At 37.9% G+C, this 26,632-nt stretch overlaps 3 protein-coding genes across 8 annotated transcripts in view; 1 reads left to right on the forward strand and 2 right to left on the reverse strand.

Moving 5' to 3' along the window:
- jak2a (Janus kinase 2a) overlaps nt 1-7,856 on the forward strand; it is a 37,602-nt gene extending 29,746 nt beyond the window's left edge. For both annotated transcript variants that reach the window (XM_042394277.1, XM_042394276.1), the window contains exons 12-24: nt 1,060-1,194; nt 1,360-1,447; nt 2,380-2,507; nt 2,619-2,757; nt 2,985-3,136; nt 3,417-3,567; nt 3,718-3,851; nt 4,368-4,557; nt 5,492-5,616; nt 5,739-5,911; nt 6,167-6,284; nt 6,938-7,051; nt 7,419-7,856. In XM_042394277.1, the coding sequence (XP_042250211.1) occupies nt 1,060-1,194; nt 1,360-1,447; nt 2,380-2,507; nt 2,619-2,757; nt 2,985-3,136; nt 3,417-3,567; nt 3,718-3,851; nt 4,368-4,557; nt 5,492-5,616; nt 5,739-5,911; nt 6,167-6,284; nt 6,938-7,051; nt 7,419-7,526 (1,755 nt within the window). In that variant the 3' untranslated portion in view covers nt 7,527-7,856. The remainder of the gene's footprint in view (nt 1-1,059; nt 1,195-1,359; nt 1,448-2,379; nt 2,508-2,618; nt 2,758-2,984; nt 3,137-3,416; nt 3,568-3,717; nt 3,852-4,367; nt 4,558-5,491; nt 5,617-5,738; nt 5,912-6,166; nt 6,285-6,937; nt 7,052-7,418) is intronic.
- plgrkt (plasminogen receptor, C-terminal lysine transmembrane protein) overlaps nt 1-26,632 on the reverse strand; it is a 65,487-nt gene that overhangs the window by 38,652 nt on the left and 203 nt on the right. For 2 of the 5 annotated variants that reach the window (XM_042394280.1, XM_042394282.1), the window contains exons 2-5: nt 25,424-25,525; nt 14,772-14,902; nt 14,069-14,178; nt 13,388-13,942 (exon numbers count right to left, since the gene is read on the reverse strand). In XM_042394280.1, the coding sequence (XP_042250214.1) occupies nt 13,791-13,942; nt 14,069-14,178; nt 14,772-14,902; nt 25,424-25,525 (495 nt within the window). In that variant the 3' untranslated portion in view covers nt 13,388-13,790. Of the gene's footprint in view, nt 1-1,456; nt 2,427-12,148; nt 13,943-14,068; nt 14,179-14,771; nt 14,903-25,423; nt 25,526-26,632 lie in introns of those variants that run through there. The other 3 variants (XM_042394283.1, XM_042394281.1, XM_042394284.1) reach the window with 3 other exon arrangements.
- rln1 (relaxin 1) lies at nt 10,486-11,789 on the reverse strand. Its single transcript, XM_042394278.1, has 2 exons — nt 11,293-11,789; nt 10,486-10,838 (listed from the first exon to the last, which is right to left on the reverse strand). Exons 1-2 carry the CDS (start codon nt 11,486-11,488, stop codon nt 10,486-10,488), a joined length of 549 nt encoding a protein of 182 aa, XP_042250212.1. The 5' UTR covers nt 11,489-11,789.

Raw genomic sequence — 26,632 nt, forward strand, 5'->3', positions numbered from 1 at the left:
GAACGTTTAGAGTGCATAAGGGCTTAAAACATTATAATGGAAGTATATGATGGCCATTCACATGCTCAATTATGTCTCATAAGCAATTTTTGGGTTGGTAACATTTGTTACACAGATTTGGTGCTAATTTTAACAACTTTTGACCACTGAAGAATTGATAAAAATGGTCTAAAATCCCTCCAAAATACCATATTAAAGCACCAAAACCTTGAGGAACACTGTAGAAAAATATATGCTGTGATTTGGTATCAAAAACCTTCGACATTTGGAGATTTCTGTAAGAATTACATTTTCATGGATGGTGTCCTCTGAATGTCCTCGGTCTCTAGTTAGTGGTTGTAAAGTTTCATGAGGCTGTGATTATGCCAGAGGTCATTTTATATAGTGAGGTCAAGTTTCAAAAACGGTCCCACTACAATGAAATGGCTACTATGGGGACTAACATCATCACAATACAGCTGGGTTCATTGAATCCACAAGAGTCTCGGCTTTCCAGTCATAACCTGTTTTTTCAATTCCAAGACTGTTTTGGGACCGCAGTATGAAGAAATATTCAAATACACCAGTTTTCGAATAGGCGAAAATAACACATTTATACCGCACATAAAAAACTGCATGTTTTTTTTCTTGCCAAAAACTGCATTAGATTAGCATAAAGTGGGCTTGTCTGTAAAGGGCAAACTCATGGGTACCCATAAACCCCATTTTCATTCAGATAACTTGAGGTGAGGTTGAAAACGGCCATGCCAGTTTCTCCCTTGACAAATTTTAGTTAAAGACACTGACATCTTGCAACGTTCTTGTGTCAACAATACAGTCCACAGTATGTTATTTGGTCAGTTATAAAAATATCAGCACTGTCATTATGTTTTTGGAATTTCTGGCACAGTATACCGCCAGACCATCATCATGTCCCTTAATAATATGAGTTGGAAGGTTTAAGTAACTTCATGGTTAGGGAGTATTGGTCAGGAAATAGTCTCTTTGACTCCTTTTCAAAAAAATAGGTTTTTAACATAACAATAACACAGTTATTTGTTGTTTGTTTCAACGTTTTAGAGCGAGAGTTTGGGCCAAGGAACGTTCACGAAGATCTTCTGCGGTGTTAGGAAGGAGCTGGGAGACTACGGAGAGATGCATCAGATAGAAGTCGTTATTAAGATCCTGGACAAGGCTCACCGCAACTATTCAGAGGTTGGCTTGTTGACTGAATGACTCAGTGGTTGACTGGTTAAATTTACATTTTTTTCATTGTTTATTTAGTTTTTCTCTCACTCTGAAGACACATGCAGAGAGGAGACAAATTAACAGAATAAAATGTAAATTCTCTCATCCCTTCTCTCGTTTTATCCCTCATAGTCATTTTTTGAAGCAGCCAGCATGATGAGCCAGCTCTCCCACAAGCACTTACTCCTCAACTATGGTGTGTGTGTTTGTGGAGATGAAAGTAAGTCTACAACACACACAAACACACACACACACACACAATGAAACAATCACTACTTAAGGGTCACAGCTTAACCACGAGTAGTGATGGTCACAAAGGAAGGAATCATTGCGGTTATCCTCACATGTGCCATATAAAAAGGATAGTGTAATCAAGATAGTCAGGTGGTCAGTGAAGCATACATGAGGAATAAGTAGAAAGAAATGCAAGGAGGCTCGCACTTAAACAATAGTGTTGACATCTGATGAGTACAGAGGACAGAGAGGAAATGAGGATGCTGACCTGCTTTCTGCTGTAACCTGACCTCCCACTCTGACTGGATTAAGCCCTCCAGATCAACAAGTCACTAATGGGCCACTGTAGTCTTGATCTTTACTCTATCTGCTGCTGCCCACGTCATCGGAGCGCTTCGTTGGAAACCTTTACTATTTCTGAGAACCAATAAAGAGCAAGAAAGAAAAAGAAAGACTATAATGTAGAAAAGACTTGTACTGAAAGATTTTGGAATGTATTTGAAATGTGTTTTAAAGGTCTAATGTTTTTGTTTGGATTAGTGTTTTAAGTGTTTTGGATTGTTTGAATAGAATACACCTATTCTCCATCTTTACATTATCTCACAAGAGATCCAAAGCAATTGTCATTGTTTATCAGGGTCAACTGTCAACTAATATAAATCACAGCATATGTTTCTAATTACCCTAAAAGATGAGAAGAAATTAAACTTTTCACTTCAGATTTCTTGACCAAAACCGCACTTTCCATATGGGATAATAGAGACTGAACTGGACCAGATGGCAAAATAGTGTCAGTGACATTGAAGAAAACACAGTAAAACACAATCTGGTTGCCTGAGAGTTTTTATAGTTTTGTTGTGATATTTAGTTTAGCTACAGCGATAATAAAATAAAATGTCACTCTCATCTCTCTGTCAGACATGATGGTGCAGGAGTATGGTAGATTCGGCTCTCTGGATATCTATCTGAAAAAGAACAAAAGTTGTGTCAACATCACGTGGAAGCTCGAAGTGGCTAAACAGCTCGCATGGGCTATGCACTACCTGGTAAGGTTTCTTACATACAGTAACTGCAAATAAAACCAGTATAGCCTTTAACCCAGACTGAATTAGTGATTTACATACACCCAAGGTGATTTTTCCCATTTCCGCTCACAGGAGGATAAGAACCTTATTCACGGAAATGTTTGTGCCAAGAACGTTCTTTTGATCAGAAAGGAGGATCGTAAGACGGGCAGCCTGCCCTTCATCAAGCTCAGTGACCCTGGTATCAGCATCACAGTGCTGCCCAAAGAAGGTGAGAAACACGACTTCATGTGTGGTCTTGGTGTGACACGACTTGTACCTCACACCTGTGTGATGCCATGTGGGATTATTGTCAGCTAACATAGTTTTGCTTTGGTGTGATCGTCTCAGTCACCTTAGGGACCGAGTTAAATCACCTTTCCCTTATTTGTCATTTTCTCACTCCCTGCTCTTCTTTCTGAACTTCCATCTCCTTCTTTCTGTCTGTCTGTCCTTCAGTTCTGGTGGAGCGTATCCCATGGGTGCCCCCTGAATGCATTGAAAACCCTCAAGGCCTGAGTTTAGCCACAGATAAATGGGGCTTTGGGACCACGCTTTGGGAGATCTGCAGTGGCGGAGACAAACCACTCAGCACCCTGGACTGCTCCAAGGTCACAAAAACAAAGGATGTTCTGAGAATTAATTCAGTTAATGACAATAATCTCTATTATCGGAAGAGTTTGACATTTTGGGAGATATCAAATTAAGTGTTAGGGCTGGTTATCTTGCAACCTGACAGACTCCAGGAAATCACTGCTTCTGGCCAAGAAGTAGTTCCAGCACATAACCTCCCCACAAAACCATGTTACGCTTCAATTTTTGTCTTTCTGATAAATTAAGCTAAGCTGAAAAATGGAGGTGCTGACTTTTGCTCTTTTATTTTCTCTGCAGAAGAACTTGTTCTATGAGGACAGGCACCAGCTGCCGGCTCCTAAATGGACAGAACTTGCCAATCTGATTAACAGCTGTATGGACTATGAGCCCTCACACCGACCGACCTTCAGAGCAATTATCAGAGATCTCAACAGTCTCTTCACACCAGGTAGGAAGACAAACATGTGTCAGAGTCACTTATTATAGGTGAAGATTACTTCCTGGCAGACATTGATATATGCAAAAGTGTATTTTTGTGTTTCCCAGTCATATATGTGCATGTATAAAAAAAACTAAGTTGCATCTTGTTGTGTTGCAGACTACGAGCTGCTGGTGGAGAGCGACATGGTGCCCAGCAGGACACGAGGCTTCGGCTTCCCGTGGACCTCCGAGAACCAGGAGCCCGCTCAGTTTGAGGAGAGGCACCTCATCTTTCTCAAACAGCTGGGCAAAGTGAGACACACACACACACACACACACATACACACAGTTCACTTACTCATCCAGTTGTTGGATGAAAAAGCTAGATTTGTTAAAACTTCCTCAACACTACAAGAGAGTTTCAGCCTCTCTTGAGGTTGTTTTTGCTGGTGTTTATGTGGTACAATAAATGGGTAACAGAAATGCATTTGTCAGATAAATTATGATATACTGTGGCAAACATTCAACCCACATGACTAATCAGCAGTTTCAGCTGTCATCACAGATATTCTCATTTGAGACAGCATGAAGTATGGTCAGCACTATTTGATATGAAAGAAGGCAATTCTTCAGTTTTTCTCTTTGTGGATGATGACACCTTCTGTCACAACCAATTCATCTTGTGATTAGGCAGCTCATTGATCCCATCCTAGTAAATGACTTGACTAAATGTACTATACTGACAGCAGAGGAACTCATTTAACATGTGCTCAACAGCCAGATGAAATGTCTCTGTATCTCTGCTCTCCCTCTGATCACACGCTGCAGGGAAATTTTGGCAGCGTGGAGATGTGCAGGTACGACCCACTGCAGGACAGCACAGGGGAGGTGGTGGCAGTGAAGAAACTGCAGCACAGCACGGCCGAACACCTCCGGGACTTTGAGCGGGAAATCGAGATCCTCAAATCCCTCCACCATGAAAACATTGTCAAATACAAAGGAGTCTGCTATAGTGCAGGTATGAGCACATCGTTTCTACCTGTGTGATATGAAATGGCCAGAAAGTCTTCAGTTTTCAACCTGTGTAACTTGTCTTATAACTTGATTTATTAGCAAACTTGAGAGACATAAAATAATATGATAAAATGACTCACCAACCTGTTATGATTCAGTAATCAAAATGAAAGCTTTTTGCGTCCTTTCCCATGTTAGTCATACAACTCATGTGGATCAGTGATTCACCATATGGGCTCCCCACAGGGTTGATTGAATGTAATAAAAGATAAAAAGTATATTTCTTTTATACTAATTATGTTTTTTTCTTTTCTTACATTTTTCTAATCTTAGCTTTTTCTCATGAAATACTTGATACCAACATTTTTTCAGGCCCCCGAAACCACTTCAAATGACACAGTCTGAGAAGGAAAAATCTTTATTTGGTTGCTCACAGTAACATCTCTTGTTTTGAGCAGGCTATAACCATGAGGGATCACAACTAGACATTGTCTACAGTGGACAACCACTGTTTGAGATTATATACTGTATGTACTTTCCTTCTGTGTCTCAAAATGTGTTTCCTTCTAAAACGTATTTGAAGATTAATCACACAAACGTTTGACGTATGAAAAGAACACACCTTTTACACAGATTTGGCTCCAGACAAACATTAGATGACAGCTTGTTAAATGAAGATGTACAGTAGAAGGGATTCAGTCCCTTTTTTCCGATTCTGGCAGCCTACAACTGCTCCTTGATTTGATATTACCACCCCAGCATATTATGTTATACTGTACATAATAACATCTTGACAGTCCCCACATTTGCTGCCTAGGGCGTCAGTGACCATGCCCATGAAACAAATAAATCTAGATTTTCTCTAGAAATGCCATTTTAGGCGAGGTCTCCGCTTCTGCTGCTCGCACATATTGCACTTTAACGCCATTCTTTTTCAGGGAGAAGAAACCTTCGGCTGATCATGGAGTATCTCCCCTACGGCAGCCTGAGAGATTATCTCATCAAACACAAGGACCGCTTTGATTCCCAGAAACTCCTACACTATGCATCACAGATTTGTAAGGTAATTGTCCAGGGTTCAAATCTGGTCTGGGAGCTTTGTGTTTCTCATCTTTCCTGTCTCAAATACCATTAAAATGATGATTATGGTATAAGTTATGATATGATTTAACCAATTTCTTCCAGGGTATGGACTACCTTGCCATGAAGCGTTACATCCACAGAGACCTGGCCACTAGAAATATTCTGGTGGAGAGCGAGATGAGGGTGAAGATCGGTGATTTCGGTCTGACCAAGGTGCTGCCACAGGACAAAGAGTACTACACTGTCAGAGAGCCCGGGGAAAGCCCCATCTTCTGGTAAGGAAGAGGCACTGCACCTGTTTTTTAGCAGTTCAAAAAGTGTTTTCATAATTTTGTGGGTTGACATTTATGAACATAAAAAATGGTACTTTATGAATGTTTTTGTGCAGCTTTTGCTACAGTTGTAGTAAATATTGTGACCCTTTGTGACAAAGCTATGAAAAGGTGTAATAAATAAGATCATGTGATTTATATAGAGAAAACATTAAAAAAAGACTTTTGTATATATAATGTGTTGTGGGTGTGTTCCAGGTATGCTCCAGAGTCGCTGACAGAAAGCAAGTTCTCTGTGGCATCAGATGTTTGGAGTTTTGGTGTCGTCCTCTATGAACTCTTCACTTACAGCGACAAGAACTGCAGCCCACCAGCGGTACGGCACTCTGACTGTAGTTTTTTAGGTCAACAGTTTGACCTTTCTGTTACTTCTTTCTGTCATTTTCTACCTTAATTGCTTTGTCACCCCTCTGACAATCTTTGTTAGACCCATTTTTTGTGTGGTTTGCAAATTATATTCTCACAATTTGCCCATTTATTTACGGGATACCAGTAATAATCAGCTGTGAAGGAAGGAAGGAAGGAAGGAAGGAAGGAAGGGACTGAGTCAAGGCTTCTTCAGCAAACATGTAGGAAACGTGTAGAACAGGGCATTGGTATCATCTTTGACCTGACATTAGACTCAGAAATGTCTTTTGTTATGCTTGTTAAAAGTGAGAATAAATCAGCGAAATGAAGGCAGCAGAATCGGCAGCTGCAGCGTTATGAGTTGGGCTGTTTAATGTGTGAGTCAAGAAGCAGAGCCCTGTTAAGGTGTCACAGGTTAAAAGAAGTTTAAGAGAACAGGCCATGGCAAACTTCATTGAGCTATAAAAGCTATAGTGTTGATTGAGCACTCTGCTCTATTGCAGAGATTCTTAATAACAGGAGGCACTTCTCAACAGTTTTTTTTGGCAGTTTTAATTTTGTGAAGTTTTTCGAAGCTGTTTTCTGCGAAACCAAACAAAAACCTCTTTTTTTTTCTTCAAGGTGTTTATGGACAAGATGGGAAATGAGAAGCAGGGCCAGATGATTGTCTACCATCTGATTGACCTGCTGAAACAAGGATATAGGTTACCTGCACCTGATCATTGTCCAAAGGAGGTCAGTAAATCTATACACACTACAAAAAAACTGCAAAAGGGTTTTTTTAGTGTACAATATAATGCAATGAAGACATCTCTTGGTTTGAGGGTAGTGCACACACAGATTGTTTTGTCAGTGTTGTTAAAGCACAGTTAGCCCTGCAAATATTATCCCTATCCCTAAGCATCACAACTAGGTGATATTAAAATGCCTTATCAAATGTAAATAGAAGAGAGAACTCTGTTATTACAAAATATATCTATTTCTAAATAAAAAAGGACATTTGCAGGTTCTGTGACTGTAAAACTAGCTTTGTTCTTAAAGTAGGATGCATATTTTCTTTCTGTTTCTTTGTTAATATTCTTTATTCTGATTCTTCCCTCAGATTCACAAGATTATGACAGAGTGCTGGAGCAGTGACCCAGGACTGCGGCCTACTTTCAAGACATTAATCCACAGTGTGGAGATTGCGCGAGACAGCAAGGACGGATGAGCGACATTGGTCCCTGAACCTTTGACCTTTGTCGACTCCTGGGAGTCAGCCCATGCAGATCTCAACAGAATGATGAATGTCTGTGTGATGTCTGGGGTTTACTGCTCTGATGCAGTCACTAGTCTGAAGTATACTTATTTTTCTTCTTTTGGTGCTCTGTATGTTTGTCAGTTTAACTAACATTTACTCAAAGAAGGATGATCCATTCTACTAGCAGTGTACCCACTTTTGTCTGTGAGCATATTAAGTGTATGAGTGATCTGATAAATTAGAACACTACATCTGACTCAGACACCAAACAAAATAGAATTGTTGATGCTTTTAAGAACATTTCATTGTGTGATGATTATGTTTGTGGTATTCATACATGCTGTGTTTTACACATTGAATTTGACGACAGTCATTGACTAGAGAGAGGAGATACTCCTCTAATAACCTGATGTTTTCTATACTTTAAGTAGCTTGTGTTGAATTCTTAAGCCTTAAAATCAATCTTTGGTCCAACATGTATAGATCACCAAAAAGTCCTTTGATTTTGTACATTTAGTGTGATAACATGAGCAGCAAATTGTTTTGTCTAACCAAAGAGGCCATGGGATTCTGAACAGACTGTTAGTCATCTGACTGCACCTGAAGTCAACAGTGGAACTGAGCAGGGCTCCTCCTGCTGATGCACAGACAGACTCATGCTTGATATTTTGACTGATAAAGGACAGTCCATGATTGTTAAAGCACCACCTGTACTTGTGCGATTCCTACACCTGATTTTGGAGTCATGGACAGTGGAGTGTTTTACAGATATTCATCACACATCGAGGATGATTCAGTGTTTTTTCCGAGCAGAAACATCCAGAGATCTTCCTTTTGAGTGGTGGTATTTTTTTGCTATGACTACACCAGCTACACAATAGAGGTCAAACTTAACACACGATTGCCTAATATTTGTTTACATCATTTCACGCAATGTGGAAACATGAAATATGTCCAAGAGACGGCAATAACTGCTCGTCAATGTCTGAAAAATGGACACACACATCACATCACGCACTCGCACAGTATCATTCTTCTCTCTAAAGGAAACAAGCTCAGAAATTTATGATGTTGCCATTGTAATTACTAATGGATATGTATATATTTCATAAATACAGTATGAAGTTTACAATGTTGGGAGGCTATTTACCTGTAGATATGTAATGTGAAAAGTTGAGAAGGATATGTTGCAGAAGTTGTAAAAAAAAAAAAAAAAAAGTACTGAAGGGAGACGCTTTTACTTTCTGTAGCAGCTTCTTGCAAGACTTGTCGTTATTTTAGCATCCCTTTAAAGATGTTGCTGAGCATGTATATATACTGAATGTGTGTACCATTTTGGCTTGTCACAGCAGGAATAACATAAACAATGGCTCTGTTCTATTCAAGTGTCCCAGTAATTTAATTATTTACACCTGTGCTGTTCCTGCTGCGACATGTCAAAACGTCTCATTACATTGTCTGCCATAAATAAATCAGTGGTCACAAGGGGATTTTTTAAAAGTTGATTGTGGAACAGTACCTTTATTTTTTATTTTCAAACTCAAAAAAAAGACTTTCCAAGAGTGTGTTAGTACATATATATACACATTATATATATATATATATATATCTATATACAAGCACAGGTCACACACACATGCACAAAATGTCAAAGGATTGATGCCCTTTCACATATTAGTATGAGTCACTGTAAAGAGCAAGTTTTCGCACTTTGACACACAAACACACCATAACCTCTGGACAGTATGATCTGGTCATCCTGAATTTTTTTTTTTTGGGGGGGGGGGGGGGGTTATGAATGAGACTTTTGTTTGCTTTGACTAAGATTGTCAGTTTGTAGAGAGTGCAAATGTTGCTGCCTAAAAGACTTTTTTTAATTTTTGAATTCATAATTGTATCATTTTCAACTCCTACAACTATTACTGTGATATGTGTCCATTGCTTTGTAAAACCAAATATGATTATTTGTGAAATATGCATAATTTATTTTTTTTAAAGATATTCAAAAAATAAAAGATGTTTGAACAGATAAAACATTTCGATTTTAATCTCAAGTTTGTTGCAGATTGAATGAAATGAATCCTGGTTCTCCAGATGGAGTTACTTTTATTACATTAATGTGTAGATAGATGTAAATATTGAAAGATGGATATGTAGTATATTCCAGGTGTGTAAATGCTTTTACTAAAACAAAACATACTGTAGTACTACGGACATGGACATTGCACCTTTTTAAAATCTAAACATGGCTTGCTTTTCACATGAAGCTTCATCATAATCTACCCATGGTCACACAGCTTACACATCTTTCGAATGTGTGGAAAGAGATGAAGTTTTCAACAGAAGGCTGTAAAATGATTTCTACATTTAAACCAGAGCTGTTCAGTCTTGAGGGGTTTTGTGCAGAGGGTCAAATGTATGTTTTAATTGGGTTAAAATCCTCTCTTTTGCTGTCGTGTCCTTAGGGTGTTGACAGAAAATGATCATGCAGGCATTGTGAGCGTAGACCTGCAATAAGTTCACAGCAGCCTAAATGGCATTAATGCGCTATATTAGCCAGTGCTAGTATGAAAACAGTTTAGTTGGTCTGCAGGGGAGAATACAGATGCTCTTTATTGCTCCAAATCCTGCCGCAAGTGTTGTAGACAATATATGATACCACTCAATGTTTCATATTTACACAGTATTTAAAATTTATTCTCAAGGAAGGGAGACAAACAGTAAACACCATACAGAACATGTTTTTTAAACAAAATATGTTTTTAAACATTTAAGAAAATATTAAGAAAGAGAGACATTAAGTTGTAGTGACGCGATGAGTCAGTTTGTTATTACTACTTATTGTACATACTACCTTTATGCTACCATCCCTCTGCCATCACCCACCCCTTCTACCTTCCTCCCAACCCCCTGCCCTCCCCTCCCTGCCTCAGCACAAGCGTCCGATATCATTCTTAGTACAGCCCTGGTTACAGCACATACCCGCCACACCCAGAGAAAAGTTCCTCTTTTTCTTGCTGGGTATGGGCCAGTCAGCAACCGCTGGGTTACCTTCTTGCTTGCCTAAAACTGTGGACTGCTGAGACTTCTCCAGTGGGTTGGAGTCAGTCAGTGGCTGCTGCCAGTCTCCTAACGCCCCGTAAAGGGCCAGGAGGTCCGCCACGGAGTAAGAGGAGGGAACGTGGAGAGGAGAACGGCTGTCTGTGAACTCTGAGTCACGTTGCCAGTTATGCTGGTTGTCTTCCACTGTAACGTCACTGGTGGAACTCCATTGAAAGGGGTCTGGAGGAAGAAAAAAAGATAAATGTTGAATGTATTTATTTACTTCGAGGATAATAAAGAAATCTCCTCATTAACCGTGACAAATTTACAAAGCTTGATGCATATCATTTGTCATTAGCACCTTTACTTGTACTAAAAAACAAAGCAGATGAGATTATGAATGAAACAATTAACATGAGCTGACCATGGTGCTGAAATATTCGATTTTGTCGGGCTCTTTAATGTGATTAAAACCTTTTGAAGTGCAATAACACACATCTAACACTCTTTTTCCTTATTTAGGAATGAGGAAAACAATCAATTACAGTTCTTCTTCTCTTCAATAGTCTTTAGCCCTACTGAGAAATCAATTTGTCACATTACACCTCGGCTGCAACAGAATATATTTTGTGACTAAGTACATGTAGATTTTACAGTGAGTTCTTGTGGAAAACGATCTGTCAGGTTAACTCACCCAAGTCTCCCTCTATGGAGCGTTTCCACCGGGAGCCGCCGCAGGTGAAAATGACGGCTCTGATGAACTCTCTCCCGCACAGTTTCACCCCGTAGTCCCTCGGAACGATCAGTCTGCTCATCACATCAGCCTTCACGCAGTTGCATATGCCACCTACACACACCACGGCCACTGCAAGACTCAACCTCCAGAGCATTTTTTTTTCACTTTGCTGAAACTAAACAGAAACGAGCCGGCTCCTTGTCAGCTGAGTTCCACCTCAGATCTGATGAGTGTTTCAAATCCTGCTGGTTTTCCTTGTTTTTTGTTGTTTCTGTTAGGTGAGTTCTGTTGAGGCTGATTTTGCTTCTATTTATCGGTCTTCTGTTTCCTCTTCTTATTCTCTCTTGTTCAGTAGACACAAGCTTATATAGTGCTTGTCACTAGTCCACTCATCGACCTATGCGTTCAACCCCAAGCTTCCCTCCGTCTCTCCCTCTCTCCCTCCCTCCCTCTCTCTCTCTCACACACACACACACACACACACACACACGTCATTTAGATTGATGACAATGACGTACTTGGAGTTATTTCTTTGTTGTAGTAATATTAGAGGAATATTTTTAATGTGAAGTGTGCGTGTGCACTGCTGGGAAACCTGCAAGTAGCTGTGGTGACATTTTGAAACAAACTATATGAGGGAACTTGTGACATCTTGTACTCTTCATTGTGAGGGTTTGGGTTTCTATTTCCACTGTGTCCATCCTTGCTTTAAAAAAAAAAAAAGACGTGTTGATGAAATTTTAGAAAGGTGTTTATCTAAGTTAGTTCTGTGCTTTGCATCCAAGTAGCACCTAATCACAAAACTCGACTGGAGGAAAGAACAATATTTCTTTTTATTGAATTTACAAATGTAGTTTCCATGATGTCAAAAATTAGTTGAAATGATGGTAAATATACAATGCATAAATAGCAGCACCATGTCATATTTTACATCCATTGAATAGTATTATAAGAATAAAAATAAAACATACTGATGCCCCAAAGGTGTCTCTACCTTTAGTATAAAGCTCATCACCTTAACAAATGCACTTCTTTCAGAAACAATTGTTTTTGTAATTTACTAATCTGGCTTGTTATTTTTTGATTCATTGTTTAGTCTATAAAATATTTTTTTAAAAATTCCCATCACAAGTTCTGAGAGCCCAAAGTGATGCCTTCAAATGTGTTATGCAGCTTAATTTTCTGTTGATGGACTAAACAATTAATTAAGAGTAAGAAGCATCTTCCGCTGTTTGCAGTGTTGAGATTCTTTACAATTAAAGCTTCATTAAGTGATACTTTTGGTATTAAGATTTTATTTGATCACTCCATGAATGCAGGCAGCTGTTGCACAAAATCAAAGTAAACCCCCAAAATTTAAGTAAGATAGGAGTTTGTCAACCAAACTAGAATTAAAGGGGATTATGGGAAAGGGTTATTGAGTTTGTTTTGGAGTTTTTCTTCCTTCCAGTGTTCAAAAATCCCTTAATGCAGCTTTAATTAAAAATGTAATTAACAAGCATAGAAACACAACTTGTGGAGGCATATTCACTCAAGGTGATTATGTTACAACGGATAAATGTTATTGACACAAATACTTATTCAATTCATGATATGACACTTGACTGACTGACTAATTTAAGTATTAACTCGTATTTCAGTTTAGTGAAAGTCAGTCTCCTTTATAAAGTACAAGGTCCAGTGCTGAAAAAGATTTTGGCAACTGATACACTTCGAACAACAATAACCCACAAACACAGCAACATCACTATTATATTTATAATATTGAGACTAATTTAACTTAAGGTCCATGATATAGAATTAGTGCAAACCATGGACTCATTAACTTCAGAAAAGGCAAGTGGTATTTGACTGTTTTCCCATAATTAAGCAAAAGCAGTACAGATGAAGGCACCAACTGGACAGTCCGGACTCTGTCTCAGTTGTCAAACAACCAACACGTCATTTCTCCAGGAAGGAAGTGAGGGTGCTTCTAGCGCGGCGGGCCTTCTCTATGCTATCAAACGTTGGAGTCCCGTTAGGCAAGTCCAGTCGGTCATGTTCAGATGTCATAATACTCTCAGCCTCCCCTAAAGGTGTAATGGAAAAACAAATCAATTCCCATGTGATGTGGCAAACAGGTGTCTGTGAAACCAACTTAATTTGTCCCACATATACACACGTACCATGCGTCAGCTAATCAGTGTTAATTATTGGGTTTCTGCTCAAATTAGGTGAGCACTAATGGGGTTTGTAGTTGAGGTTTGTATCATAGCTGGTTTTACTCTGCAGTCTGACATGTGACATACAGACACATGTTTGTGTGGCACAGTGTTTGTGCCGCCCAACAACAGCATGCTGAAGAGTGACTGGGCATATTTTGAGAAGACACAGATATATCTAGTAGTACATATATTAATGTCTGACCAATTACATTTTTATACATTTGCAATAGTGCTGCAGAATTACACTAACATTTAACTTTTGTCGTAGAGGCACTTCTGTTTAATATTCTTTGGATGATTGTGGATAGCAGTTAAACAGCTCTGGTAGATTTTATGTCTTGAGGCAAAACTGGCAGAAATCTTATGACTCTTGAAAAGAAAACGGCTGCTTTTGGTGTTTCCTTCTGTTGGGATTCAAAGTTGTATGCGAGACGTTAATGTGAAGCAAACTGACAAATCTTATTTTTTATGGCTGACATTAAGTGTTTGTTTATGTGGGTGTTATGATAATGATAATTGCTTCGTCTTACCCCTCATACGATAAATTAGTGTCCCATAGGCGCTGTCCATCTGGTAGGCAAATATGAAGCCGAGAGGAACGATGGGAGCCAACAGGACTGGTTTCTTTCTTTTAATGGCACTGCAGAGACAAAGAGAAGAAAGTTTGAATATTTTTCACTCTCAACATGCGAAAAAAAGACAATAACATCTTTGATTTGCATCAAAATACACAAACTAACAGACCAGCATGTTGATTTTTGGAGAATACCAAGAATTTTAAGGATAAATTGTGCAAAATATCAAGTGAGTCAGACTCATGGCTACTGAGTTGTAAATGTGTCCTTTTGCCATAGTGCCACCTATAGGTGGCTTGTGGCTTTTAATGAGACTTTAATGTTAACTGTTAAATTGTTAAACAGTTTAACTTGATGTGACTATTGAAACTATTGATTAGAAAACATCATACAGACCTTTATCAGTAAAGGTCACTGGACTACAAAGCGTGATTTAATTTAATACTGAAGTTGTGAAGACTTCAGAGTTCAATGAGGCTCATACTTTACCAGGTTAACTGGCACTGTGGATTATTACTGTGTGTGTGTGTGTGTGTGTGTGTGTGTGTGTGTGTGTGTGTGTGTGTGTGTGGTAGAAAAGGATCATCCCCGGGTGAACATTATCTTAAACTAGACACCTCTGAGTGGACCTCTATGAGCTGTTACATACAAAACTCACCCTACAGTGAGTCCCACTGTGGCCATGGTAAAGAAAGTGCCAAAATATTTGAGAAACTCTCTGGACCAGGCGATCTGCATAGCCATCTGTCTCTCTCTCATCTGGTTCTGCATCAGGATCTGACGCTCCATCTACACACACACACACACACACACACACACAAACACACACACAGGACACAAAAGGACACCAAAGACGTCATCAGGCATAACAGACCTTTAAAGCCAAATATGGACACTGCGAATCAATGCCCAAGGTTATAACATGAAATATTTAATGATCTGAAAAAAGATTAGCAGGAACATAGTACACACATGACCGCTACATCACCCAGGCCGATATATATAGGCTGATATTAGTTTATTATTAAATCTATTTCTTTCTATTATATTAAATTTTATTTATTTATTTGATAAACATTTTACAAGTCAGCTTGTTTTAATTCTGGTATTTTACTTGTATCTTGGTGTGTATTAGTCTCCCAATCCATATTTATCATCCGGTGCGTTTATCAATCACTTATAAAGAATTGTGAATTGCATTCGACTTGTATGAAAGGTGCTACTGTATATAAAGAAAGTGTGATTGATTGATTGATTGATTGATATTGCACATATGTTGGAAGTGACGTACATGATGGATAGTAAGTAAGAAGACTGTGCAGTACAGAAATGCAGAGGATGTTTGGTTTAATGATTTGTCCACCAGAGAGCCTTTTAAACTATAAAATATCCTGCAGGTCACAATTTAAAAACTGAATAATAATAATAATAATAATAATAATAATAATAATAATAATAATAATACAATTTAAAGGACAGCATGTTCATTGATCTTATGTATTTATGAAAGACATTCATATCAGCTGACATGTCATTTTCTGACCATTTAAACTCTTTGCAACACAGTGCATTTCACATTTTTTATTAGAAGGACGACGTGTTAAACATGTACAATAGAGAAGTCTGAGGACATTGTTACATATTTCAGAGAAATCAAAGCAAGCAAGAGAAATATTCTGAACATAAAGTCTGCTCACATGTAATGAGATAAAAACAGTACAGTCGGCAGCCAGACACGCTGCATCCATACTGATGAGCTCAGTCAGATGAGTCTTTTGTCTGCCGTTTCCTGTTTCACACACACTCACGTCTACATTACATCCTTCCTGCATGACAATCGCTAACGAGCTGACTGACACTCTCGTTTAAAGGGCTTTTATTCTCAAAAAGTGAATGTGTCAAAGATGAGCTTTTATTTCCACTTAAAAGGAAAGTGACTTTAATTCACTGGTGATGCAAAGGTCAGACAAAATGACCCCAAGTGCCATTCAAGTAAGTGGATGACATAAATTACAACATGTCGGAGAAACGTCTTGATTTCTGTCAGTCTGCACCACAAACTGTATTCATGAACAATTCTGTTTATTCACTTTAATGGCTGAACATAACGTGGTATTGAAGTTAAAGTGAATGACATTATAAAGGTGGGGCTTCTTCAATGTCTATTTCTGTCTGCATATAAAACATTTTTCACACAGGAAGTGTGAAAAGGAAGGAACATATGATGATATGAAGAAGTTGTGCCAGTGAGTGAATTTAAAAAACACCTTAAAGTGACTCTGTGTAATTGCAGGATAATAATAAATGCTAAAATATAGTGTACCAGTAGCACAAGTAAACAAAAGTCAGTCAAAAAAGAGACTCAGTAATGTCCATCATAGAGGAATATCTACTTAAAGTAACATTACCAGTAACATTAGCCACTGTTAGCTATTGGTCATACCAGAACAAATATGACTGTAGCTGCAAAACCCCTGAGTGTAATGATTTGAGCAAAGGTGCATTTTATTACTTATGAGTTCAACTTTTCATTTGTAAGAGGAGGAATGTGTTATTTCCTCTATCAAATGTTACATATCCTGGCTTTAATATATCACCATACTGTAGTTGGTGTGACTAATTGTGTAAAAACTGTATCTAATTATACATGGAATTATAAAACAAACAAATACACATTACATTTTGCATGCCCACATTGATGGATTGATATAACTGTGCACATTATATACACTTAAAACTCTCTGTAAAGAGAACATATGCACATTTCCATGTCTATGTATTTATATTCTGGGGTTCAACTGGTATATCTACTGGAAATCCCTGAACACAGAGTACTGGTATAAGGAGGATGAGATATTTTTTAGCGAGATTACACAGTACAAGAGCTTCTGCGTGAAGAAGCCGGTTAATTTTATTTTCTCAGGGAGTTGGCTTCTTGAAAACCAGCTCCCAGATCTAAATGTGTTTAACTTGTCGAGCATGATAAATAAGGACAAGCATGATCAGTCAGCCCTCCCTCAGAGCCTGACAGTAGGCATGAGAAACAGTCTCCAGGCTGGCAGCCAGCAGCTTTTAGTTGACAGAAAAGCGGCCATCAGATATACGACTGGAGTGATAATGAGGAAATAAAATCCTTAGTTCTACTATATAAAAGTTCTTAGAATTGCTTGTTGGTTCTCTATAATTGCCCGTCTCTTAACAGTGATTGCCCGGATTGCCTAGTTTGCAATATTCATAAATCTATTGCACACCTTTTCCTTTATAGTCACTTCTAATGTTCATCTAGCTTAACATCACCTCCATGTTTTGAGGAAGTGTTTACTTTTTTCATTCAACTTATACTTTCTCAGTATCAATATCAGTGCATCATGAGTTACGGCTGTTATTTGACTTGACAGGACCACTCTTAACTAAGGGAAGGGACACATACATAGACACATACACAGGAAAAGTGTTTTCCAACAGGGCAGCTATCTTTCAGCCAGGTGGAAAAAAAAAAATCAAACTAAATATCTCTCTATATAAAGCAAGGAATCTCTGTCTGTTTGTATGTTTGTATGTATGTTTGTTTGTCCTTTGCATATCTCAAGAACCATCTGGTCTACTTCACACTTGGCGGGTGCATTCTTGAATTTGGTGCAATTTTGACACTTGACATGTTTAATATTAATAAACTTTAAATAAACAAGCGAACAGCGAGCTGCTCAGCTCTGTGTCTGAGCGCAGTAGAGGCTGTTTGATATAAACACCGTCACATCACAGCGGCCCCGCTCAGTTAAACTACCCAAGAGAGAAGAACGAGTGCACATAGGAGAAAAAATAGAGACGGAGGCATTAAAAAAAGCCACTAGGAGAGCAGACACGTTTGATTTGCAGCAGCTTCAACCAATGGAAGGATATAAACTGCTACGGCTCAACCTCTGTTTAGTCTCACTGGTGAAGTTTTTGTCTGGATTTAAATCACTTAATTTATTAAATCCTTATTGCTTTAATTGATACATTTGTCAATTGATACATATATATGTGGTTTTCGAGAAATAATAAGCACTCGGCCTGTTTCGAACAGGCATGTTTTGAATGGGCACTGCACTAGTTTGATATAATGCGATGGAGTCATTCTAATTTAGCCCTTTTTAATTGTGTTATGAAAAGCTTTGCATTCTACATTTCTACATGCCAGTGGGAAAACCTAATAAAACTAATTGTAGCAGCACTAATCAAACACCTTTTGTGGTCGACACTTAAAACGTGACCATGTGAAGAGCATCAAGTGGAGTGGTTAGTTGACTAAAATGCCGGTAGTAGAGGAGAAAGGTTGGGCTGTAATCATTGTGCTACGACGTCACAGGTAAGTAAAAGTACAATAAAAGTTAATGAAGCACAATCAAGCCTTAAAATAATATCTAATATGTTTTTTATACACGCTGTTAGTCTAATTGTTGAGAGTTCAATCAACAGGTGTGAACATTTAAGACTAATTTAGTCAAACACGTATGTTGCTGCAGAATTAATGATTTTGTTGGATATGTGTTTTCATGAAACTTGTTATTGAGCAGAACTGATCACAACTGCTCCTTTTATTGCGTAAGACAAATGTCACAGCAGTGAGTCTGCACTCGATATATCGAGTTACAAGTAAGTAGGTCAGCAATCACCTTCCTTTATTTGTCTAAAATTTACCTGGTAACATTTAATATTAGTTACCTCCGATGATAACTGATGATGACTGTTTTTAGGGCTGAAATATTAGTTGATGAACTGATTATTTGTCTTATATGATCATAAACTGAATATCTTTGGGTGTCTTTGGGACATTTTCCACTATTTTCTGATATTTTATAGCCAAAAGAGTTAAAATAGGAAATGATTGTAAGATAAATTGATAATGAAAGTAAGCATTAGTTGCAGTTTATTTATACAGTGTAGTTATTGCAAAAAAAAAAAATGCTGGTTTACAACTTTAAAAAACACATTTAAGGTGTAAACATTAAAGAAGGGACAACCATAAATATCACCTATTCATAATGCAGGAACACCCATGTATGTACAAACGTTTTTGTAGTGAAACTGGATATCCTTTGGAATCCACTGCGGTAACCAATTTGACTACAACCGCTACCCGCAGCAGGAAGAAGGAAGCGACAAATTTTTTAAAACCACATGAGTGAGTGAGAGTTTGGTGTGCAAGAGACACGGCTGGTAGAGTATTGTTTCAAGGTTATGGAAATCACAGGAACAACTTCTGTGTTTGCTGTCTAACTGCAGGGTCTGCTGAGCTAAATTAGTGAACAATAGTGAACTCAAGGGTGCCTCATTTAAATTAGAGAAAGCTGAAACAAAAACCTAATGCAGCAGGTACTGAGTCAAGGTTTCAATTAAGAAGTGAGGGGAAACTGCACGTCCATTCACAGAATCTTCATATGTGTAAAGAAGAGTTTCTGGTGATGTCTCATCTTGTGAAGTTCTCCCCTCACTCATCTGGATCATGAAACAGGAAGCAGGTCAGAGATACTGGATGTTGAAAACCATCTGGAAACTACCAGATTCCTGTTAGTGATCATTATTTTATTCATTTGAATTCCCAGCATGTAAGTCTTTGGACTTTTTTAAAGAGGGTGAAGAATACTCGAATGGAGATAAATAGTAGTTGAAAAAGATGGAAATTGTCTTAGACGAGGTGATCCCAGTATAAGTAGATAACAAGTAAGTAAATAAATATAGCTGGGACGAACTGTCTGTCCAGCAAGTAAACACATAACCTTTCATTGTTAATTTGTATTTCTGTTGGACTAGGAGCTGGAGATTAGCTGTTCAAGATGGATTATTTCAGTTCAACAATTTTAATGAGAGGTCAAGTGAAACATATAGAATATTTTCACATTATACTGTAAAATGACCATTTCATGCAGTGCTCACAAACTTGCATTTATATTTTCCAGAGCAAATGAAAATTTCCAAAATATTCATTAATCAACTTGTGGATCACTACAATTTTCCTACCTTGCAAAAATTACCTTAACACACATTGTCTGACTATTTTACCACAAAAAGATAACACATCCTGACTTTGACAGAAATATAAGGATACAATCTCTTCACAACAAAGTATCAAGTCTCTGTAAATTGATGACTAATGGACACCAATGGCTGGACTGGGCGTTAGTGAAAAACATTAGTCTAAAGATAACTGGAGCTGAGTCTAAAAACCTGACAGTGTTCTTCTGATAAAAAGGTAACAAACTGTCTGTAAGGTGCTTGAACTAGCCTAGGGGATCACTTTGGACTCTGACAGAATTGGTCTGTTTTGAGACCAATACAAGTTTGTAGCTTAGACTTGCAAAATCTGGTAGCCAAGATGTTTATTAAAACAAAAGCCAATACCTAATTATTGACAGCTTGCCATGTGACTGGATGACACCAATCTCTCCATCTCCATCTCTCTCAAAAAACAAAAAACTGGCTCATTAAAAGTCTTCTTGAGTGATGCATTCAAGTGCAGTAGTAAAATCAGCTTACAGGGGACATATACAAATTTACGGGTGAATACTTTTTTATTTTGGAGCACTACTACTCTATATCTTTGCATGATTTACAGTTTAAAAAACCCTAATTTTAACTCTTACTAACTTTTTACGCAGCCTCTTTAAGTCTCCCATCCCACGGGGCCCACTCTGTTGTGATTGGCCAGCTCTTTGAAGCTGCCCCTCAGCAGACATCCGCCAGCTCCTAAGGCTACGGCAACAAATAGTAATAGTAGGATTTCACAACTTTTTTTCGTTCTTTACTCAAAATGTCACCTCAAATACATCCGTACATGTATGTACATGAAATCCGATTTGAAATATGAGAGTAGACAACGAAAACAATACATGGAAAAAACCTTAGCAACAACCTTAGCAACAAAGGCAATGGAGTGGATGGCTGTTTAGGGACATGCGTAAAACCATTGCAAATGAAGCGTTCAGGGCAGGTTTACAACCCTGGCTTTTGACTTTAAGGGAGCATTTCTACATACATTACCCTCAAGTTTTGGAACTTTGACCATGTTTGGTAGATATCCAACATCATAACAGTATATAAATAACAGAAAATCACAAAAAGTATAATATGGCCCCTTTAATAAAAGACCCAGGCGAATGCAATCCTGTTCTATATTGGTTGTGTGTCATGGACTGCATATGCTAAATGGCTAAAAGCTAACCCTGATGTAATTGTTGTAATCTGTACACAAATAAACAACAAAAGTATTGCTGACTCTTAAAAGTCTGAGCCCTCCACCGTATGAACTTCCATGAACATAATATCGGTCCCTGGTTAACTTTTGACAACCACATGTCCATTTTTTTGACAATTTTTGGCTAAATTAAAATTTAATGCATACACAGATGAGCATTTGGGTTCCATTGATAATAAACATTTCAAATCATAAAAAACAATCATAACTCTAAGCTTGCCACCATCCGGAAACTCAACACCCTCTCTGTTGGACCCCACCTATTGCTCCCTTTGTGTCGAAGCATTGAAGAGCCAGTCCCCCTCTATTGCTCCATCTGCCACTTCACCACACTCCTAGTCAAAAACAGTAGCAAAGTCCTCAGAACCAAAACCAAAACCACAGATCTGACATCTAATTTCTGCTTTTTTCTGCAAGAAAATGTGTGCCTTCTTCCTGTATTTCTCAAGTGCTAAATGAAATGGTAATTGTCTGGTATTACTGTTCTTTATCATATTTCATATCCATGATCCCTCTTTCTATTTCCATGTTAAGATTATAAGTGTAAAAGTAACTTTTACTGAGTTTTTAAACCCATGTTTGGCAAAATATGAGCACTTACAGTAACAAGATGACGAAGCAACATAGTGATACCTTTGACGTACGTGCACTTTAAAAATATACATCCTGTCTCTCACTGTCAACATCTCAAGGGATGACCAATAGATTTTGTGGCAAGCTTGGACAAGCGGTGGAGGATAACTGTGAGACAGTGACGGGAAAAAGCAGTGAAGAAAAAGTGAAAAGAAGAAATGAGCCACGACGAGTCCACTCTAAAGGTGACAAAGTGAGAGCAGAGCTGAAACATAAGCGGGAAATTCACTGACATTTCCTAAAGGCAACAAACACATGCAGAATGAGACAATACTTGGAAAACAGATGCTCGCGAATCATCACGGTCTACATACTGAAAGGAGGGAAAGAAGTCAACGTAACAAAGAGAGAAAGAGAGAGACAGAGCAATCCAAGTTTCCTGACAATTCAAATATAAAATATTTTTCATCTTTCACATCATCTGTAAATGTTTTGAAAAACAAATACAAATAATTCTAGATGCGCATGTCCAACAAGCAAAATATTTTGAAGTCGAAGCAACAAAATTCTGACGATATGAATGGTGATTAATGCTTTGAATTACTGGATTACACATTACTCATTGTAAAAGCACATTACTTTACTCATTACTCAGCAGCACAAGAAACGTGATACATTACTCATTACTTTACTTTCATTAGTCAGCCATCAGCTCCGTCCAATTTGCCTTTAAACAACTCAAAATCCTCCGCTCTCACATGTTGCGTCTTCTGTATTTAACACATGAACAGTAGAAACAGAAATTTGTGGTTTGACAACCAGGTAGCACATATTTTGGAAGGATTTACTGCGCATCCAACAGCTAGCATTAGCATAGCCTCAGTGACTGCACACAGCACGCTAGAAGTCCTGACATCAGCTGCACCCCCAGTGTAAATGTAATGAAGCGTTATTGGGATTAGTAACTGTAGTATAATTACTGAATTTTACATCGTAATCCCTTACAGTTGTCGTTAGTGAAAAAAGTAATTACATAACTGTAATGTGTTACTGCCCAACACTGCTGATAAGCTGTGAATGTTCCCCAAGGTACCATTCTTGGTCCCTTTCTGATAGAACAGGAATTTTATCTATTTGCCATGACGCCGCTGCAAAAGCTGTTTTAACATTTCTTGTGCTTGCTATCTAACTTTGGGGTGTACAAACTCCTGTAGTGGACAATCAAAGAATTGAATTGCTCTTGCTTGACCAGGTTTGAACTAAGATCAGACCATACATTTAGTGCTTCTGTTTAAGCCAATACACATGGGCTCCCTGTCTACCTATTAGAACTGATTTTATGATTATTGCCAGAACACCTACGAACCACTACATGGCAGAAGACCCAGTGTTGACCTCCTGAAGTGTTTCAAGACTTTTACAATAATCTGACCAACTTCCAACCAAATTTATAACTACAGGATTTATTTGCAGTGATGGTGTGACCTTTTGAAAAAGTTACCCAAGTATGTCAGAATGACTAAAATCTGAGTACAAACTCATCTTTTTTTTATTGTTTTTCCTCCACGTGTTTTGCTTTTAGCTTTGTTTAATCATGGATGTTTTACATGTATTTTGTGTTTTATGTGTCTACTTTCTTTACAGTGCTTCAAAATGTATGTTTTTGAAAAATTCAACACAAACAGTTTTTATTTATTTTGTGATCTGGTGTTTGCATAAGCTGTACAAACCAACTAAAGTTCAATGACTGCAAATAGAAAGCACAACCCTGCCATTAGCAGCCATGGCTTTTTCGTCAATATAAAGTGAACAAAAACATAATTTACGTCACTATAGAGCTGCCATTTATTTTCAAGACATGCGTCATAGAAGCTTACTCATCTTCACTGAATTTTCAAGTACCCAATGATTGGATCCAATGATTCAAGCACAATGCTTTGAGTCCACAAAGCAAGAGTGGCAAGGATCAATTAGCTATGACTGATGTGACTTGAAAACACTGACAAGCAATCATCTCTGACATCTTAATGCAGGGGGAGGCAACAGCGATGCTTCACAGATATTCTGAAATTGCTAGGGTCAATTCATCCATTAAATTTGGTGATGTCAAAATACAATTTGAATGTTCAAGATGAATAAGCAGCAAAATTATTTGATTATTTGATTGATTTGACCCCTAGCAATCCTTAAGATTTTTGTTTCTTGTTGACGTCTGAGTGTGTTTTGTTTAGCCAAGATTTAAAAAGTTATAGGCTATGTATTAATAAAAATTTGAAATAGGGGCTAAAGTATGTTTTCAATTTATTTTAAGAACACAGACTCATAATGGTAAAATGAGAAATGCTTATAGCCTATCTTAATAATTTAAATTAAAAAGTAAGTATGAATAATAATTATCAAACTATCTGTAGTAAGTTAAGTAAGTGAAACAATGCAGATCGACTATAGCGATGCTTAATCATGCACCAAATACTCTCCTGTCATCATCATGACCCAAATGAGGGCACTATGAAACTCATTTGCCAAACCTTTGCCATTACTGAATAATATTTGTCATCATCTACCAAATTTACAGCTGGGAGAAGAGGAGAAAACGAAGGGGAAAACAAAACAACCAACCTTTTGGGCGTAAGTCGGATAATATCATTGGTGTTATAAGAGTCACAAATCCCACCTGCTGCTCAGCAGCTTGCAGGCATAAATAAATCAAAGTAAAAATCTCTTGTTTAAATGAAAAAACTAAAAAAGAATAATAACAATAATAATAATCATAACGAATGCAATAAAACCTGGAAAAGCATTGCTTTGAACCAAAGCTTGTATCCCTGGCTTTGACATTGTTCAATTCAGGACTGCAACCAATGATTATTTTCATTATCCATTCATCTGCCGATTATTGTCTTGATTAATTGACTAATTGTTTTGTCTATGAAATGTAAGAAAACAGTAAAAAATGCATGTTGTAATGTCTTCCAGCCCAAGATGATGTCTTCTGTTGATGTCTTTTGTTTTGTTTTTTCAACAGTCCAAAATCCAAAGATGTTCAGTTTACTTTCATGTTGCCAATTAATTTTCTGTTGATCGACTAATCGATTCATTAACTAATTGTAGTTCAATTCATGACAGACAGTATGAATGCGAGGCTTAAAACAGAGTCTGTATCATGACCAAAAGTCAAAACTATGGTTCATGTGTGCGACACTTTCTGCATCTGCAGGAATAAACCTTGTGTTTGCTGTGTGGTACTTTGAATTAAAAAGATTTTCTTTTAGGTATATGCACCATGTAAGTGCAGTATCAACTAAGATATTGACAGTCTTAAACCTAGATTTTGACACAGGAACTCTTTCCGTATTGCTAAACAAACATACAGTTTATCAAATTACCGCACAGTGAGCATTAGGCTTTTGGTAGCCCTGGGGGAAGTTGTCAGCCTTGACTGACACATCCTGTTTAACTTGTGTGTTCTTATCTATATTATGTGTGGGTACACGTTCACTCACCTGCAGCCGTGAATTATGAAGCATGAACTCTTGCTGCTTCTTAAAGTTTGCATCCATGGATTTAGACAGCAGAAACCCCATGGTGGCCCTGTTATTGTTGATCTACAGATACAACAACACACAAATTTTATGCTGCAGTCAACACATGAGCAACATACCTAACTTACAGGCACAAATACTCAAAGCATATAGGTAGAACTGGTTGACCTACTTTCAATTTAACTTTATTTCAGACACATAGGTCAATATACCAGGACAACAACACAGAGATATAATCATTGCAGTTCACAAGTCCACAGTGATTAAAAACACATACAGACATTTGTTCAAGTGTTTCCAAAAACAAGAGGAGAACTTTGTATCACTTCATGTAAGCTCAGTTAAGGCCAAAGTTAATGGACACATAAATTTGTACATAAAATTCCTCAACACAACATGAAAGGTGGGAACATTAAAGGTCACAAACATATGACTTGCACTTGTCCATCTTGGGAGTTTGATTCTGAATGCATCATTAAATGCGACCTGAAGTTTTTTCATGTTTGCTTTACTATCATTGCACCACAAGTGGGCTGTATTGAGTGGAGTATGGCAGGCTCCAAAATAGGGCTGTTTCAACATCGTATGTACACATGAAATTTGCGTGCCAGCATATTGGCTTGTGCATACAGTTTCACATGGATCATTCCTGATGATGTGACCCAAATATCTTACTCTGTTCACCACATTTAGTTCACATTGGTCTACCATAAAGAATGAAGGAAAGTTTTGCTTCTGGTCCTCCTTGGTTTTAGCATTCATGTCATACTGCAACCATAACTTGGGCAGACTGTGCAGCTGCTGTAAACCAGCACTATAAGGAAACATGACTTTTGTATATTAAAGACCAATACAGGACTACTGTACATTAAAACTTGATGTACTTCAGCATATGCGCTGCCGCTGTTTCACTGTAACTTACAACTGTCAGCTGTAAGTTAGTCACCACTACATGACTCACGCTTAACTTCAATGCTCTACTAGCTAACCAGATGTTGATACTGTCTAATGTGCAAGTTGCATTGTGTATTGCCAAGTGCTAGCAACACACAGACTTTCCTGTTAAATTACATTTCGCTGACGATACTGAGCTAACATTACTAAAAGAAATAGCTTCCCATGCTGCTTCACTCGAAAGCTACTGTTTTGACCTTGTGGTAGCTTGGCTAG

This window comes from Thunnus maccoyii, chromosome 19, assembly GCF_910596095.1.
Source record: "Thunnus maccoyii chromosome 19, fThuMac1.1, whole genome shotgun sequence".
Classification (NCBI taxonomy): domain Eukaryota; kingdom Metazoa; phylum Chordata; class Actinopteri; order Scombriformes; family Scombridae; genus Thunnus; species Thunnus maccoyii.

Bases quoted from the DNA above. Each gene is read 5' to 3' on its own strand.
- rln1 (XM_042394278.1), bottom strand. From the start codon at position 11,488: ATGCTCTGGAGGTTGAGTCTTGCAGTGGCCGTGGTGTGTGTAGGTGGC. The intron at 10,839-11,292 runs GTGAGTTAACCT...TTCTTCCTCCAG, and splicing joins CTCCATAGAGGGAGACTTGG to ACCCCTTTCAATGGAGTTCC.